This window comes from Bos grunniens, chromosome 10 (genome assembly GCF_055505025.1).
Source record: "Bos grunniens cultivar Pamir isolate PY7600 chromosome 10, Bosgru_T2T1.0, whole genome shotgun sequence".
NCBI classification, from domain to species: domain Eukaryota; kingdom Metazoa; phylum Chordata; class Mammalia; order Artiodactyla; family Bovidae; genus Bos; species Bos grunniens.
In genome coordinates, this window is record NC_141174.1 from 26,900,870 (window position 1) to 26,920,546 (window position 19,677).

General features: G+C 37.4%; 1 protein-coding gene across 9 annotated transcripts in view; it reads left to right on the forward strand.

Annotated features, from left to right (window-relative positions):
- Nucleotides 1-19,460, forward strand: part of LOC147364193 (coiled-coil domain-containing protein 170-like) — a 38,927-nt gene extending 19,467 nt beyond the window's left edge. For 3 of the 9 annotated variants that reach the window (XM_086320290.1, XM_086320283.1, XM_086320287.1), the window contains 7 exons: nucleotides 2,794-3,050; nucleotides 6,079-6,214; nucleotides 8,053-8,367; nucleotides 9,853-10,053; nucleotides 16,500-16,727; nucleotides 17,376-17,591; nucleotides 19,198-19,460. In XM_086320290.1, the coding sequence (XP_086176416.1) occupies nucleotides 2,794-3,050; nucleotides 6,079-6,214; nucleotides 8,053-8,367; nucleotides 9,853-10,053; nucleotides 16,500-16,727; nucleotides 17,376-17,591; nucleotides 19,198-19,359 (1,515 nt within the window). In that variant the 3' untranslated portion in view covers nucleotides 19,360-19,460. The remainder of the gene's footprint in view (nucleotides 1-2,793; nucleotides 3,051-6,078; nucleotides 6,215-8,052; nucleotides 8,368-9,852; nucleotides 10,054-16,499; nucleotides 16,728-17,375; nucleotides 17,592-19,197) is intronic. The other 6 variants (XM_086320282.1, XM_086320285.1, XM_086320288.1 and 3 more) reach the window with 2 other exon arrangements.
- Nucleotides 19,461-19,677: the final 217 nt, after the last annotated feature.

Below are 19,677 nucleotides of genomic sequence, written 5' to 3' on the forward strand. Positions count from 1 at the left end.
CCAACATCAAACTTATAAGAAACTTGGATTCTTTAACATCAACAATAACAGGCATACCTCTTTTATTGTGTTCCACTTTATTTCACCTCACAGATTCTGTGTTTTTTATAAATCAAAGGTCTGTGGCAGCCTTGCATTGCTCAGGTCTGTCTGAGCAGCTCAGGGCTCTTTTTCCACCAGCAACTGCTCACTTTGTGCCTCTGTGTCACATTTTGGTAACTCTTGCAATATTTCAGACTCTTTCATTGTTTTATTTGTTGTGTTGATCTGTGACCAGTGATTTTTGATGTTACTATTGTAATTGTTTTGGGGCACCATGAACTGTACCCATATAAGATAGTGAGCTTAGTTGGTAAATATTGGGAATTTTGACTGCTCCGTTTACCTGCCATTCCCCCTCTCTCTCCCTCTCCTCTGGCTTCCCTATTCCCTGAAACAATATTAAAATTAGGCCAATTTATAACCTTACAATGACATGTAAGTGTTAAAGTGGAAGAAAGAGTTGTAGATCTCTCACTTTAAATCAAAAGCTAGAAATGATTAAGCTCAGTGAGGAAAGCAAGTCAAAACCTGAGATAGGTTGAAAGCTAGGCCTCTTGCCCCAAACTGTCAGTTTAGTTGTGATTGCAAAGGAAAAGTTCTTGAAAGAAATTAAAAGTGCTATTCCGGTGAACACACAAATGATAAGAAAGTGGAACAGCTTTATTGCTGATATGGATAAAGTCCTTGTGATCTGGAGAGAGATCAAACCAGCCCCAGCATTCCCTTAAGCCAGAGCCTAATCCAAAGCAAGGCTCCAACTCTCTTCAGTTCTAAGAAGGCTGAGAGAAGTAAGGAAGCTGCAGAAGAAAAGTTTAAAGCTATCAGAGGTTGGTTCATAGGTTTAAGGAAAAAGCTGTTTCCATTATGTAAAAGTACAAGGTGAAGCAGCAAGTGCTGACATAGTAGCTGCAATAAGATCCAGACGATCTGGCTAAGGTCAAGATGAAGGTGGCCACACTAAACAACAAATTTTCAATGTAGACAAAACAGCCTCTTGTTGAAAGAAGATGCCATCTAGGGCTTTCATAGCTAGAGAGGAGAAGTTGGTGCCTGGCTTCAAAGCTTCAAAGGACAGGCTGACTCTGGTTAGAGGCTAATGCCGCTGGTGACTTTCACTTGAAGTCAGTGATCAATCCAGTCTTAGAACCCTTGAGAATTATTCTAAATCTACTTTGCTTGTACTCTGTAAATTGAACAACAAAACCTGGATGATAGCACATTTGTTTACAACATGGGGTAACTGAGTATTTTAAACCTGCTGTTGAGTTTTACTGTTGAGAGAAAAAAAGAGTCATTTCAAAATATTATTGCTCTTGGTCACCCAAGAGCTCTGATGGAGATGTACAATGAGGTTAAATTTGTTTTCATGCCTGCTAATACAATCTCCATGGATCAGTTGCTGCTGCTGCTGCTGCTGCTAAGTCACTTCAGTCGTGTCCGACTCTGTGCAACCCCATAGACGGCAGCCCACCAGGCTCCCCCGTCCCTGGGATTCTCCAGGCAAGAACATTGGAGTGGGTTGCTGTTTCCTTCTCCAATGCAGGAAAGTGAAAAATAAAAGTGAAGTCACTCAGTCATGTCAGACTCTTAGCGACCCCATGGACTGCAGCCCACCAGGCTCCTCCATCCATGGGATTTTCCAGGCAAGAGTACTGGAGTGGGGTGCCATTGCCTTCTCCCCATGGATCAGTGGTCTGCCGTATCTCTGAGGTATGCTTGTAATCCAAGAGTGGTGTTTTTGTTTTCTTTTGTAATTCATAAAGTCATGACTTTTTAATCAAAATATTTCTCAATCACAGTTTTTCATTATACAAGCTGTAATTTTTTCAGACTTTCCTGAATATTCCACTACACGTATCAAACTATCTTTTAAAAAATTTTTTGTTTCAGAAAATGAAGTCGCTCAGTCGTGTCCGACTCTTTGTGACCCCATGGACTGTAGCCTACCAGGCTCCTCTGTCCATGGGATTTTCCGGGCAATAGTACTGGAGTGGATTGCCATTTCCTTCTCCAGGGGAATCTTCCCGACCCAGGGATCGAACCCAGGTCTCCCTCTTTGTAGACAGACGCTTTACCACCTGAGCCACCAGGGAAGTCCTAGTTAATTTACAGTGTTGGGTTAATTTCAGGTGTACAGCAAAGTGGATCAGTTATACGTGTGTCTATTCTTTTTTAGATTATTTTCCTGTATAGGTCATTATAGAATATTGATTAGAGGTCCCTGTGCTATACAGTAGGTCCTTATTATCTATTTTCTATATAGTAGTGTGTATATGTCAAATTCAGTCTCCCAATTTATCCCTCTCCTCTTTACCCCTTGGGAACCATAAGTTTAATGCTGATGAGATTAAAATTATTTGTTCCAAATCCTTTGTGTCAATTTGATCTGATTTTTTAAATTAATTAATTTATTTTTGGCAATGCTGGGTCTTTTGTTGCTGCGCACAGGCTTTCTCTAGTTGTGGCTCGCAGGCTTTATTGCCTCGCAGCATTTTGGGGATCTTCTCAGACCAGGAATCAAACCCATGTCCCCTGCATTGCAAGACAGACTCTTAACCACTGGACCACCAGGGAAGCCCTAATAAGTTTTTAAAAATGTATTTAATATTGGAATCTACTGCTAGGAGATTCAAAAATCCTCATTTTGTTGTATAATGTATAATTTAAATGCTCATAATGATTTAAAATCATGAATTTTCTAAAACCAAAATTATAAATGACCTTAAAATAACACTTTCCTTTTCTCATTAGCTAAGAAATCTTCGAAACAAACTTCTCATAAAAGAAACTTCATTGCAAGAGATGAAGAGTGAGCTAGAAACTTACAAAGAAAATAACGTGCAACAGTCATTCCAGATAATGTCCCTGAAAGACGACATCAAGGACTTAGAGGAACTTATTGCTTCTCTAACCAGAATTAAATCTTTGAAAAACACCAGTATTCAGAGTCTTGAAAGAGGCAACTGGAATCTAACTGAAAGAATTACAGAACTAGAAAATCTTCTAAGGTAGGGAATTTTCTAGTTTGTTTTCAAAAATTTCATTCATTTTTCATAAGCTTGCAAATATTATATGAACTTCATATTCCTGACTGATCACAGAATTTAAATATAACAAAATTTAACATGCCTGACTCAAAATTAAATTTTTAATTAAGATATAATTTCCATTTCATTAAAATTCACCCTTTTGCAGCATACAATTTAGTAGTTTTTAGTATATTCACTAGGTTGTACAAGCATCACCACACTCTAATTCTAGAACACTTTCATCAACCCCTAAAAAAATCCATGTCTACTAGTAGTTACTCCCCAATCCACTCTCTCCAGTTTCTGACAACCAGCAGTCTACTGTCTTTCTCTTTGGGCTTGCCTTTTCTGGACATTTCATATGAATGAAATGTTACAATATATGGCCTCTGTGTCTAACTTCTTTAATTTAGCACAGTGTTTTCAAGATACATCAATGTTTAGCCTAAATCAGTACTTAATTTTTTTATGGCTGAATAATATTCTGTTATAAGGTTATACCACATTTTGTTTGTCCATTCATCAGTTGATGAACATTGGGCTGCTTCCTTTGCAAGGGACTTTATGAATGAGCTGCTATGTACATTGTTGTGTGAACTCTTACATGACTGTAAGTTTTATTTCTCTTAGTTAAATGCCTTAGGAGTAGAATTGCTGGGTTGTAAAGTAACTCTATGTTTAACTTTTTGAGGTTACTTCTGAGCGACTTCCAGGCTGTTTTCCAAAGAGTTTTGATGAAGCTTACCTTTTTTTTGTCATTTTGTGTCTTTGGTGTTATAGCAAAGAAACCTAATCTCGTATCACAAAGATTTACACATATGTTTTATTTTAATAGTTACTGTTTTAATACTTAAAATTTTATCTTTGATCCATTTTGACTGTTTATTCATTTATTTTTGGCTGGCTGGTTCTTCACTGCTGTGTGCAGGCTTACTCTAGTTGCAGTGAGCAGAGGCTACTCTGTAGTTGCGATGCGTGGGCTTCTCTTTGTGGTGGCTTTGCTTGTTGTAGGTGTGTGGGCTTCAGTAGTTGTGGCTTATGGGCTCGATTGTTGTGGCACACAGGCTGAGTTGCCCCATGGCAAATGGGATCTTCTCAGACCAGAGGTCAAACCTGTGTCCCCTGAATTGGCAGGTGGATTCTTAACCACTGGACCACCAGGGAAGTCCCCACCATTTTCTTTTAGATTAATCAAGTTTTTATTACTATTTTTCTCCTGTGTTATTTTTAAATATCTTTTAAATTATCATTAACTTTTTAACTTAGACCTTCTGATTACAATTAAAGTCTAAATTAGTGCTGTTATGTTATCCGAAAATAGAAATCTTATAACAATGTAACTCTATTTACCCATCTTATGCTCCTGTACTATTGTTATGATACATTTTACTTTTCCAAATGTTATAAATCTCATAAGATATTAATTTTCAGTATTAATTTCTATTGACCCCCACACTCACTCCTGGTGCTCTTCATTCCTTTCTACAGTTCTGTGTAGCCACCAGGGATCGTTTTCCTTTATCCTGAAAAATTGCCTGTAGTTTTTCTGCAATTTAATACAGTTCTTCTAAGGATGAATTTTTCCATTTTTCCTTCTGAAAGGTTTTTTTTTTTTTTTTTACTGAGAACTCTAGGTTGCCAGTATTTTTTCTTTCTGCACTTTAACGTGTTCTTCGGTTATCTTCTGACTGACTTACTTTGACTGACTTACTTTGAAAAGCCAGTGTTCAGTCTTATAGCTATATGTTAGAAGGTAATATATGCTTTTTTATCTGACTTTTAATTGGTAGAAATTTGATGATGATATGTCTTGGTGTGGCCGCCTTTGTATCTATCCTACTTTGGATTTGCAGAATTTACTTAATCTATCAATTGATGTTTTTCATCAGGTTTCAAAAATTCTTGGGAAGTATTTTTTAAAGTATTGTTTCTATCTCATTCTGTGTCTACTGTCATTCTAAGGCTATAATTACAAGGAATGACCTTTTGAGTGTGACCTACATGTCTCCAATATAATTTTATTGAATTATATTTTCTCTTAGATAATTCAGATATTTTCTTTGACCTGACCCATATTCACTAATTCTGTAGGATGCAAATCTTCTATAGAAAAGAATATAACAAACATGGAAGGTAGACTGAAACTTTAACTTAGCTTCAAGGTAGAAAATATTACCAAACCTATCAATTGTTAATCAAAACAAGAACCAAATAATTAGTTGTTTGTGTTTGATAATAAAACAGGTTTTTACATATGCTGTTTTCTGTTTCCATTTCTAATTCCTTTACCTTTCTTGAAACTCTATTCAGGGATTCAGTTAAAGAGCCCATGCAGGTGTTACTAAAATGGGAATACAGTTGTCCTTCATCCCTTGTGCCTCAGTGTCTGCAGGGGATGGTTCTAGGACCCCTGAGAGTACCAAAATCTGCACATGCTAAATCCCTTATATAAAATAGTACAGTATTTGCATATAACCTATGCACATCTCTTGTGTACTTTAACTCAACTCTAGATTACTTGTAATAGCTAATCCTATGTAAATGGTTGCTTGTGTAAGATAAATTTAATTTTTGCCTTTTGGAACTTTCTGAAAAAAATTTTTTTGAATAGTTTCAATCCATGGCTGCTTGAATCCATGAATGTGGAACTTGCAAATACAGGCCCACGGTAATTGTACCCATGTGGAACCTCCTGATCATCACGATATTATCATAGGAGCAGAGATGTATTCATACTTAAATTTCCTCTTGAAAAAGAGTGGTTTCAAGATTGACCTCTCCCAGGGGAACTACTACAGACTTAACATGGAATCATTCTCTCCATTTCTCTACCATTTCTCATCTCTTCCTAGAATTAAGCCGGGAACTTGCACAGCTCTTTTCATAAGGAATACATTTTTATTTGGTACACATATTTAATTTATTTTAAGTGGGGATATTTCTTGTTATTATTTGAAGTTTGAAAAATTGGTTTCATGATATTGTTACCTACCAATATCTTACACAGAGTACATCTGATTGAAAGAAAAAGAGCAGAGCGAAAAGCAGACCTTTTGGAGAAAAAGTTAGGAGGTGCTAACAGATTCTCCCCTTATATGAGTATGAAAGAACAAGAAGATTCCTTGGATAGTTTCATGACAAAGGTGAGAACAAATTTGGATTGATTTTTGAAGAAAAAGGATTTTTGTTACTTTATGTTATTCCAGGAGATAATTGGCAAATGTTGAGTGGTTTGTTGGTCCTCTTCTTGTGGAGGATAAAAGGAAGTCCAGCATGGTGAACCGAAAGCGTTTCTGAAGTATGGAGAGAAAGTGCAAGGCAGATCTGAAGGTCTCTGTGATACTAAAGAGGAGGTTAGAGGGAATGCAGCTGTGAGAGAACTGGGAGGAGGTGGTGGTTAGAGAGTGAAATGTTGAAGTTTTAAATTTCTGGTATGGGGTAGTTCTTGCTGCTGACAAAATCTGAGTTTTTGGATTTGTGTATAAGGATTGAATAGGAGTATAGAAGAAAGTCATTGAAACTGAGGCACAAGGGTCACAAAACTAAACTGGTGGATCATCCACACTGAATATTGAAATCTAGGTGTATGCATGAGTTGGGTTTAGAAGGAGGAGGTTAGCCTGGTCCCTAGTAGACAGCAATTCACAGGATGAATAGAAGTTTTATGGAGGAATGCTGAAGGAGGATGGGAGATGAATTACTGTCAAGGAAGTGGTAAAAGTTTATTCTGAAATCCGTAGACTATAATTGTTTATTATATGCATGCTAAGTTGCTTCAGTCATGTCCAACTCTTTGCAACCCCATGGGCTGTAGCCTGCCAGGCTCCTCTCTGTCTGTGTAATTTTTGAGGCAAGAATGCTGGAGTTGGTTGCCATGCCCTTCTCCAGGTTTATAATATTCTGAATGTAAAATAAGTTCCATTGTGATCCAATTAATGTGAAGGGTTCCACTTAAAACATTCAGCAACTACTTTCAGAGTTTAAAGTAATTCCAATTTTTAATTACCTCTTTCAAGTAGTTCACAGTAACCCTTTCTATGTTTTCACTCCTCTGTCATATCTCTGAAAAACTCTCCCACACCAGTCTGTGTAGCTCTGACCTTTTCTTCCACTGCTCTTTTATTCTACCTCTTTTTTTTTTTTTTTCCTTCCTGGGCTTTTAGTGAGACAAACCCATCATTACTTCAACTCTAGCTTCCCTTCTGTCTCCAAGTTTCACATGACAAAAAGTCCAGAAAGTAAACTTATTTACTCAGTTTTCAGAATTGAAGGTGAAAAGAAGAATTTATAAAGGCAGAATCTTCCCGGGAGAGGGAGGGTGAAGGAGTAGTATTGCGTTATCTTCTATTTTTTCCTGTTTACAGTGAAAGCAGGGCGCTTACAAGGGAACGGTTGGGGGGAAAAAATGTGACTTATCTGTGCTTTTACATTATCAAAGCTGTTACTATTAAATGATGTTCTATAATCATAATTAAGTCTTTATGAAAATATCCATTTCCCTGCCAACTTTGCAGTTAATAGTCTTAGCATTCATTGATGATCCTTGCCTGAATCAGTTATTTTGTTAGGAGAACCAAAATGCTGAGCTGTGAAATTCTATCTTTCCTTCTACATTTATTACCTCAAAATATTCTGTAAACACTTCCTTCATAAATTGGAGCAGTTGGTTAGCTACTTCTCTAAGTTAAACTTCCTGTGTTCTCAAAATACTTTCTCCATAACATCAGGTTTTTTGCCCTTCCCACATGCCCCCAAAGAGGTATTTTAATACCTCTTGATGTTCTAGTTTACTCTTGTGAGTATGCTCTTGTCTCTCTTGTAACTCTGTAACTCTTTGTTTCTATAGAAAGCCTTTTCTCCTCAAGTTCTGTATTATGACTATACTGTATTATGACTATGACTATATTTCAAAAGGACAGAAATAGATGTCTCGATATTAAATTCCAAATGAGAAGTTTAACATGTGTGTTGGTATATTTAGGATAAGGATGAAGCTATCCTGGTCAAAAATTTTGAGAGAGAGAACACTTTTTGCTCTGAAGGACCAAAAGATGGACAGAAAATTTGGGATAAGTGTCAACAAGATTTGATCCATGAGGAAAAACAAATACTTGAGTTAGACAGACCTCCACGTTCATACAACTGGAAAACTAAAATAGTGCGATCCCACTATCAGAAATTCCTCAGTCAGCTGTCTGCTCTTCCCAGCAACAGTGCTGAGCCCACACCAGCCATAGAGGAAGCTGTGAAAGAGAGCCTTCTGGAGACTGGTGCAAATGAGCAATCTTGGAAGTCCGTAAGTGTATCGACAGATGAGTTCCTCTTTCAAATTAGTTTTAAGATGTGGATTTTGATGTTAGTCGTCAGTGAACCCTGTGGCCCTGATTGTATTTTTATTACTATAGTGATAAGAGGGATGAAGATGTCCATTATCACAGTAGGGGTATTTAAGAGCAGAGAGGCCGGGTATGAATTCCAGCTCTACGATTACTGAATGTGTGCTTTGGGGCAGGTTATTTATGTTCTCTGTGCCTCAGTTTTGTAAATTTTGGCAGGAGTGGGAGTGGGTTTAGGGGGGATATAGTTTGTGTACCACAGAATGGTTATAAGGATTAAATGGATTAATACATAATAAATGCTTAGTACAGGTCAGTGTAAGCTCAGTGAATGTTAGCTTAAACATAGTGGTGTGGTGAGGATAATGCTTCTGTCATGACCAAACACTGGTCAGTTTAGTCAGTGCAGTGAAGTAAATTATCAAGTCAGTCATTTGTGTGAATTTACTGGTCATGTCTGTCAAGATTGATCCAGCAAGTTCAAGTGGATATATCTCCTGTTATGTTCAAATTATTGTAGTAAAATTTCATCACTCTTCATCCTAACATTCAAGTGAAAATAGGTATTGCTTAAATTCAGTTTGTTAGTAAAACCTGCTACACAGTAGTATGCTTATTGTACAGTTACAATTTTTTTACACACTCTCTCCTAAAATTCATTATACTATTTTATTTCTCAGTATTCACTAAAATGTCTTATTTTTGTATATCAAACCTTTGTTTCTTTTTTTTAAAACCAGCTTATACATGTTAAGTCTTCTTAAACATCTTCCCCACTCATCTATTTAGTAACTTAGTGTTCAGTTCAGTCGCTCAGTCGTGTCCAATACTTTGGGACCCCATGGACTGCAGCACGCCAGGCCTCCCTGTCCATCACCAACTCCCGGAGTTTACTCAAACTCATGTCCATTGAGTTGGTGATGCCATCCAGCCATCTCATGCTCTGTCGTCCCTTTCTCCTCCTGCCTTCAATCTTTCCCAGCATCAGAATCTTTTCAAATGAGTCAGCTCTTCGCATCAGGTGGCCAAAGTATAGGAGTTTCAGCTTCAACATCAGTCCTTCCAATGAACACTCAGGACTGATCTCCTTTAGGATGGACTGGTTGGATCTCCTTGCAGTCCAAGGGACTCTCAAGAGTCTTCTCCAACACCACAGTTCAAAAGCATCAATTCTTCCATGCTCAGCTTTCTTTATAGTCCAACTCTCACATCCATACATGACCACTGGAAAAACCATAGCCTTGACTAGACGGACCTTTGTTGGCAAAGGAATGTCTCTGCTTTTTAATATGTTGTCTAGGTTGGTCATAACTTTCCTTCCGATGAGGAAGAGTTTTAATTTCATTACTACAATGTTAATATAAGTAGAACTTGCACATAGTTTTGAAAATAGAAATCATGGACCATTGGGGTGTTTTATCTATTTTTTTTTTTTTTCTCTACAGAGAGCTGAAGTCCTCCAGCAGGAAATGCAGATGCTCACTAAACGATTGGAGAAGCAATCTCATCACTCTGAAGAAACTGCTGGAGAACTATCCGATACTGAGGAAAAGTATATGGGACAAAAAAGACTCTTGAAATGTCTGGAAGGAAAAATTGCTATTAATGACCTTTTTCAAGGGAAATTAGACTTGGACACGAACAAAGTAAGAATTTCTTGAAGTATAAGGCATTTTTTTTGACAATGAAAATGATCATCTTATATCATTTAAATGTTCAAAGCTATTAATATTGTTTGTACTTTCTTAATAGTGGGAAAGGAAGGAAATTTTGCTACAAATTTTGAACCTTCTGATTTTATCAAAATACCTCTCATTATTCCATTATCTCCCATTTTTCTACTGTACACATTTGATATTTATTATAAGGGCATTTGTTTACATATATATTTTTAAATTGGAGGATAATCGCTTACAATGTTGTGGCGGTCTCTGCCACACATCAGTGTGAATCAGTCATAGTGATATAGATATTCCCTTCCTCTTGCGCCTCTCTCCCGCCCGTTCCTCCCCTCTAGATCATCACAGAGCGGCAGGCTGGGCTCCTTGTGTTACACAGTGGCTTCCTGCTCGTTACCTGTTTACACAGGATAGTGTATATATGTCAGTGCTACTTTCTCAATTTGTCCTACCCTCTCCTTCCTCCACTGGGTCCACCAGTCCACTCTCTGCATCTGCATCTCCATTTCTTCTCTGTAAATAGGTGTATTAGTACTATTTTCCTAGATTGCATATACATTAATAAACAATGTACTTCTTAATATACTTTTAAAAAAAGATTAGAGGGAAATGAATTCAAAGAAATGACTCTCTCAAGATGGAATTTTAGCTACTGTGTCAGGGAAGGGGCTGTTGGTGAAATTCCTCGATAATTACCTTATAGACCATTTCCTTTTCTATTTTTTGCTTCTCTGCATCTATAAAGTCAATCCTAAAAGTGGAGTGGGACTAGGTAGGATGTTTTCAGGAGATTTTGATTCTATTTCACTACCTCTTCACAGAATCGCATGTCATACCCATCCCCATGCTATACTCTTTCTATACTTGCTGTGCCCCAGAGTATAAACTCACGCACTCGCTACTGAGTCTGTCATTCCATCCGGTCATTCATTCATTCATTGATCGCGTATAGTTTGATCACTCAGTTTTTAAAAACTTCCAGCACTTGGTAAAGTGGTATTGGCAATGCACTCCAGAGCACAAAGATGAATCCAGCTTCTACCTCTGCTCTTGAAAATGTAGTTGACAATGATTCATTTCCACATAAATATTTTGAAATATATTATGTTAAAATTTAAGACTATATAATAGCACATGCATTCCATAACCCTTGAAACCATGCTAAAAGATTGGACAAAAACAATAATAATCTTCTCTAACCCTCTTTCTGCCTATTCACCTCAGTAACCAGTGTGTCTACATCTTCTATAACTATTGCAGTGATTATGGAAATATATGAGTATATACGTATATGTAAATGTTGACATTTTTACAAAATTTGGACTGTACTAGTCAAAATACTCATCTTACTTGATAAGTAAGTACTTCATGGTCTTTCCTTAGATCAAAAGATACAGGTTTAACTCATTCCTTTACAGTTGCATAATATTCCATACTCTATATATAACTTATTTAACCAGTTCCCTATTAAGAACTATTGATGGTCATTCTCTTATTCCTACTTTTTATGCCACTACAAATAATGCTGAAATAAGTATGTTCACACATACGTATTTCCACACTGGTGCTTTCTCCCTCTATGGTGGGTGTGTGTGCGCTCAGTCACTTAGTTGTGTTCTACTTGGCTACCCCATGGACTGTAGCCCACCAGGCTCCTCTGTCCATGGAATTTTCCAGCAGGAATCCTGGAGTGGGTTGCCGTTTCCTAGTCCAGAGGATCTTCTCGACCCAGGAATTGAACCCGCATCTCTTTGCACCTACTGCATTGGCAGGCAGATCCTTTACTGCTAGCGCCACCTGGGAAGCCCCCTCTCTCTATGGGATTGAGTTCTAAATGTGTTCAATTAATGTATGAGTTCAATATAGTGTATGAGTATTTTTTTTCCCCTTTGGTTGCACCACATAGCTTGCAGGATTTTCGTTCCCTGACCAGCAATCAGATCCAGGGCCCTGGCAGTGAGAGTGCTGAGTCCTATCCACTGGACCACCAGGAAGTTTCCTCAATATTTAAAAGTTTAATGGCTTCCCTGGTGACTTAGATGTAAAGAATCCACCTGCAATGCGGGAGACCTGGGTTCAATCCCTGGGTCAGGAAGATCCCCTGGAGAAGGAAATGGCAACCCAGGCCAGTATTCTTGGCTGGAGAATTCCATGGACAGAGAAGCCTGGCAGGCTACAGTCTATGGGTTGCAAAGAGTCGGACACGACTGTACAGCTGAGCTCACACACATGTACCACCTTACTGAATTTACTTATTAAGTCCAATAATTTAGTTCTAGGGTTTTCTTGACACAGTTGAATATTATAGTTTTATAGGAAACAATGTATTTCTTTTAGGTTTTCAACTTATTGCCACTGAGTTACAAAGTAGTGTTTAGAATTCTTTTCATGTTTTCTATATCTATGCATTCTGTATGTTTCTCCTTGCTAATATTGTGTGTTTTCACTTTCTTTTTTTCCTCCTTAACCAGACTTGCCTGGGACATCTATTTTATCTTTCCAAAGAACTAATGGTTCTTTTTTATATGCATTTTACCAGTTTAGTTTTGATGTATACATAATAAAAATATACGGTACCTTTATTAAATCTATACCCCTTGTTTCTCTTTTTCCTTATGTAAATATGCTCTTTTTGGTGGGGGGTGTTCCCTTGTTTTAATTCATAAAAACAGCAAAGGCTGTAAATATTCCTCTGTAAGTTGTTCAGTATATTTTTATATGAAGTTCTTTCACTGTATAAGTGTTTATAATTTTTCTATTAATTTTCATTTCTTCTTTGAGCTGCAGTTATTTAGAATTTTTTATCTTTTACACTTATATGTATATATTACTACTACTACTACTAAGTCGCTTCAGTCGTGTCCGATTTTGTGCGACCCCAGAGATGGCAGCCCACCAGGCTCCCCCGTCCCTGGGATTCTCCAGGCAAGAACAGTGGAGTGGGTTGCCATTTCCTTCTCCAATTCATGAAAGTGAAAAGTGAAAGTGAAGTCGCTCAGTCATGTCTGACTCTTAGCGACCCCATGGACTGCAGCCTACCAGGCTCCTCCGTCCATGGGATTTGCCAGGCAGGAGTACTGGAGTGGGGTGCCATTGCCTTCTCCGATGTATGTATTATATATACATATGTATTTTTTAAATTAAATATACCACGAGTCTTCTATTGAAAAGCAGCAGCCCATTTCTGTACTTCCACCTATCCTATTTCCCAGAGGGAACTACTTTTAACCTTTTTAGCTATTGCTTCTGGTAGTAAACTCCATTTTCTTAAATGATTTGCTTATACTGCTATGTGTGCTGTGCTGTGCTTACTCAGAGCTCAGTCATGTCCAACTCTTTGCAACCCCAAGGACTGTAGCCTGCCAGGTTCCTCAATACATGGGGATTCTCCAGGCAAGAATAGTGGAGTGGGTTGTCATGCCCTCCTCCAGGGGATCTTCCCAACCCAGGAATTGAACCAGGATCTCCTGCCTTGCAGGTGGATTCTTACCAGCTGAGTTATCAGGTAAGCCCTTATATTGGTATATCCTGAGTTATTTGTTTTAGACATTATCTGTTGACTTCCTATTATATGATAGATATAATTTTATCTCTTTCCCCCTCCACCTTCTATTGTCCCAGTATAGCTATATCAGTATTTTTAGCTAGACCCATAATCAGCATTTACTTCACTATGACACTAAATAATGTTTACAAAATGCCCAGTATTATACTCTTGTGACATTTCCTTTCTTGTAGTAGTGTGTGTTATTTTTCCTAGAGTTAATAGTTTTCTTGTATTTTCATATGTATAATTTTCAACATTCGCTTATTAATTTTTCCCCAATATTATGTCAGATGATCTTATAATCTACAAAAATCTCCCATTCTTTCTCATCCAGACTCCTTAATTCTCTTGCATCAGTCTGGACTGTTGCTCTGTGGGCCTGGGCACAGCTATAATCCTGTGACTTTTCTTCTCCAATCTCTTGGTTAGGTTGCACTGTTTCCTGAATCTTTTGTCTTCCTTTCTTTTGATGTACTTTCTTATTTTGCTGGGGTACATCTTCTAATAGATTTCTAAGAAATGGTATCTTGGAGGGAAAAATTCTTTGAATAAATTACATGGTCTTTTTTTGTTATTGTTTACCGTCAGGATCAGTTGATAGTTGGGTTTAGACTTTATTTTCACACAGATTTGAAGGCATTACTCCATTGTCTTCTGATTTCCAGTGTGTTATTAAGAAAAATGGTGCCATTCTCATTCTTATTCCTTAATATGTTACTTGTTTTATTTTTTTTAATGGATTAAGACATTTGAAATAACATTTTAAGTAACTTTTTTCTCATTATAAAATTAATTTATGTACATTAGTTCTGTATGTTTCTCTTACCTAATAGTATTTTCATTTTCTCTTCCTTTTTTAAAAGTTAAAAAAATGTATTTATTTATTTATTATTGTTGGCTGCACTGGGTGTTCAGTGCTGGGTGCAGGCTTTCTCTAGTTGCAGCAGGCAGGGGCTATTCTCTAGTTGTGCTGCACAAGCCTCTTGTTAAGGTGGCTTCTCTTGCTGTATACCATGGGCTCTAGAGCAAGTGGGCTTTAGTAGTTGCGGCTTGTGGGCTTAGTAGGTTTCAGCATACTGGCTCAGTAGTTGCGGCTTGTGGCCTTAGTAGTTGTGCCACATGGCTTAGTTGCTCCATGTGTGTGGAATATTCCAGGACCAGGGATCAAACCTGTGTCCCCTGTATTGGCAGGCAGATTCTCAACCACTGGACCACCAGGGCAGTCCTCTCTTCCTTCTTTAACCAGCCTTGCCTGGAGTATCTATTTTCTTATTGGAAGAACTAGTGATTCTTTAAAATATATTTTATTAATTTTTAGTTCATGTATAATGAAAATATGCATATCTTTATTAAATTTGCACCTCTTCTCCATCTCTCTCTTTTCTGGTAGTATCTTTATAAAGTATAAAATAGTAGAAAGGATACAATTAAAATAGCCAGTAATTCCACCACTTTGAGATAACCAGTGTTAACATATAGGTATATTTTACTATCGGAGAAGGCAATGGCACCCCACTCCAGTACTCTTGCCTGGAAAATCCCAAGGACGGAGGAGCCTGGTAGGCTGCAGTCCACGTGGTCTCGAAGAGTCGGACACGACTGAGCGACTTCACTTTCACTTTTCACTTTCATGCACTGGAGAAGGAAATGGCAACCCACTCCAGTGTTCTTGCCTGGAGAATCCCAGGGACGGGGGAGCCTGGTGGGCTGCTGTCTATGGGGTCGCACAGAGTTGGACACGACTGAAGTGACTTAGCTTAGCATAGCATATTTTACTACGACTATTTTTCATGAATATTTTAACATAACTGAGATAAGCATCGGAGAAGGCAATGGCACCCCACTCCAGTACTCTTGCCTGGAAAATCCCATGGATGGAGGAGCCTGGTGGGCTGCAGTCCACGTGGTCGTGAAGAGTCGGATACAACTGAGCGACTTCACTTTCACTTTTCACTTTCATGCATTGGAGAAGGAAATGGCAACCCACTCCAGTGTTCTTGCCTGGAGAATCCCAGGGATGGGGGAACCTGGTGGGCTGCCATCTATTGGGTCGCATAGAGTTGGACACGACTGAAGCAACTTAGCAGCAGCAGCAGCAGAGAGAGGCATAATTTTTCTTCATCCTGTTTCTTTCATTTAAATATATCATTACCATTTTCTCTTAGTAAGTATTTTTGAAAACTTGATTTATAAGAAATGTATTAATCTGAATGGAATCCTAGATTTCTGATTTAAAAAAGAATGGATATGTAACAAGCAACGAAGGTTTACTGTATAGCACAGGAAACAGTAGTCAATATCTTGTAATAACCTATAATGGAAAATAATCTGAAAAATAATATATGTGTATATGTATAACTTAATCACCTTATTGTGTACCTGAAATACTGTGGGTCAACTATAACTTCAATAAAATGTATATATTAAGGGAAAAAAAAAACAAAAGAAATATATTAATTCTTAATACATGAAATGTATTAATTAATCACATGTAATTTAATTCTTTTTTGACATTTGTATTTCTTCATGTTATAAATACTGTTGTAGAGGATATCTTTTTGCTTGAACCTTTAAATATTTTATTATTTCCTAATCATACTTTATTAGAAAAGTTGAACTAAGACATGCTATCACGTGGTGTTTATAAATTGTCTGCTTAACTGTACCTTTGTTAGCATTAAGCTATCACTTTTCTGTCACATTTTATTTTCTGAATTATTATAATGCATATTTATGGTGAAAACTATCCTATTTATATAAGAATTAAGTCTATAATTTATCAGTCTAGAGCAGATCTGGTATGCTAGTGTGGAATACCATCTTAAAGCATAGCTTCTTTGTTTCAATACTGTTGATTTCTGTAAAGGAAAACTCTCAATCTAAGATTTCCCAGGTGGATGAACATGGCAAAACATTCGAGCAGCTAGAGAAAGACAACAAGCAAGAAATATTACTGAATATTCAGCAGAATTTTCAGACTGTTACAACTCAAAGATTAGAGGAGAAAATTCAGAAACTTCAGAAACAGCTCAGTGACTTGAAATTGTCAAATAAAAATATGAAAACTCAACTGACAAGAGTAAATGTCCTTAAAGTAAGTAAAGGATGTGAGGCTTTCAAAAATTCACTTAAGCTTTGTTCTGTTACTGTTTTTGCTGTATGTTTCTCATTGAACTTAAAAAGTTATTTTACACCCATAAAAATAATATATATAATATTAAACATATAGGATAATAAAGTTAGATGTTGTAAATCCACCACTCATTTTAAGAATCAGAGTGTCTTTGGATCTTCGCTATATCAAGCTTCAGTTGTAGTATTTCGAAAGTACATTTTATGCCTGAAACCAAAGATGCACTAGATACTTATTGGTCAACTTTTTTTGCCCGTTTATCAAGAATATTTAATCTTACTGTATCCAGTTATTCTCTATTTCTGTGTTTGATTACCACAGACTAAGACTCTCGAGGACATGGAACATGTGTTAAACCTCTTTAAATCCCAAATGCCTAGTTAATAAAAGTTCTCATTAACTATTGGTTATTGATGAACATAGTGGAGAAATGTCCTCTTAATTCATAAATTGTGGAATTTTCTTTTTCTACATTATCTAGCTCGTAAAAGAAAGAAAGAGAGAGGAAGAAAGTAAAAAAGCATGAGTTATCATGCATCATGCCTGTCTGTTACTTAGAAGAGATCTAATCATAGTCTTCTCCCTTTCCCACAACCTCTACCCTCATAGGACAAAACAATTGAGAAGCTCAGGGAATCTCTAACAAAAGTTGAAGCAATGAAAGGGAAGGCAGTTATGGAAACAGACCTGAAAACTACAGTAGACTCTGATGAGCAAGAAGCAAGATGGGATAAAAAGAAGATCCATCAAGTGTTAGAAACTGCCACTCCTGAGCTCAGCACAGCAAAGAGCACACTTGAAGAAGTACCGGGAAAACAAGAAAAGGTTTGTTTTCTTTGAATACTATATTAAAATTCTTTAAGTTGAAGTGATAAACACCAACCTCAATTTAGACTACCCTAACTTAGACAACGGAGAAGGCAATGGCACCCCACTCCAGTACTCTTGCCTGGAAAATCCCATGGACGGAGGAGCCTGGTGGGCTGCAGTCCACGTGGTCTCGAAGAGTCAGACACAACTGAGCGACTTCACTTTCACTTTTCACTTTCATGCATTGGAGAAGGAAATGGCAACCCACTCCACTGTTCTTGCCTGGAGAATCCCAGGGACGAGGGATCCTAATGGGCTGCTGTCTATGGGGTCGCACAGAGTTGGACACGACTGAAGTGACTTAGCAGCAGTAGCAGCAGCAACTTAGACAAAAGAGAATTGATTGCCTTGTGGAATCAGAGTTAAACAACCAGAGCTCCGAGAAGACAGAGATGCACCTGGGCTATGGATCAGCACCTGGAATCTTCAGTATAAGGCCTTTGTCACCATTTCTTCTTGGCATCTCTCAGTGAACTTCTGTCTGACTGACAGCCACAGGGTTAGAGTTTCTGTGACAGGAAAGAGAATCTCAAGAAAGGGTCTTAAGAGCCCTGAACAGTTTGGATGTTAGTGCTTTTCTGTTTTCTTCTTATCACAATTTTGAATGCGTATTTGCCATTTATCTATTCACTTTAAAATCCCTTTAATTGCCTTGCGCTCTCAATTTCAGGTGTTTCTACTTTAGGATATTTAGGGGGCAGGGTTTACATACTAGGTTTCTTAACTCAGTACCACCTTCTTCTGTTGACATGGTGAGTGGAGCTTCTTAAAGTTTACTTAGGAAGTCAAGCCTTTTATTTTGGGGCAGGGTTTATGTGATGTCTGTTTCTGTAGTACTCTCTTGTTTATATAAATCCCTAATTTCCAGTGCTTGCTTTTTCCTTTTCCTTTATCACTAAGCCTCCTCAGAAACCTTGCCCTCTAGATCTGCCTTTTCTGCTCTCACATACTTTCATGCACCTTTCTTTTCCTTCCACAGACACCGGTGTTCTGATCCACCAGTTCTCAGACTTGTTTTTAGTATTTCCTCCTTTGTGAACTGTCCCGTATCTGGGACACCGGAGGAAACTAGCTGCATACTCCAGCTTGGGTTCTCAACTAGCCTTTGCCGGTTTAGAATATTTATTTCCCCACTTATATGCAGAATGAAGTCTGTGGTAGTCTCTACTTGTGCTTTAGGCATGATTTATGGATGATTTTATCTGCTCTCCTGTTGATCACTATAGAGAATGGGCAGAGAGAGATGTACTTCAGGGACTCTATTACCTACAGCAAATCAGAAGCCCCCAAAATAATTACCTCACGGATGAAAAGCAAGCAGCAATAAAATTAAGTTTATCCTATAAAATTGTAAAACTAAAAACAAATCTTAAAATACAAAAGTAAGTTTAGATTTCTTATAATAGAGCTTTTTTAGCTTAAAAATATATTTGAATGTAGAATATGTTATACTTCATAAAGAAATGTTTAATAAAACTAAATTTCTTAATATTTCATTGTACATAGTAAGGTGATCAAAACTCATGACATATCTTGATTTTGGGGGGGTGGTTCTTTGTAGCTTGTTGACTTTCGAGAAACTATTATGAAGATGTTGGGCTTTAACATGAAAACAGCAGACAAGAAAATCATCAATCACCTAAGGCTTATTATACAAGTATATGAAGCATCTGACAAATCAAAGATGGCTTCTGAGTGTGAGACTGGACAGGATAATGAATAAAGAATTTCTGCAAACAAGAACTCACAAATATGGACATTTCCTCTAGCGTCTTGAATATGGTTATATTATGAATAAAATGCATTTGAAACTTTTCAGTTAAATCTGTTCTCTCCTTTGATATTTGGCAATTCACTTTTCTTTGTTGCAATCATGTTCTACATACATACAAATACATTTATTTGTGGTCTAGTCTGGATTGTTATTATAATGCATAGTGTCTAATTATATTTATTAACTGTATTTTAAGCAGAACTAACCCTTAGTTGGAATATTCGTATCTACGTTAATGGCTTGTGTCTAGAATGAATGGTTTTTGGG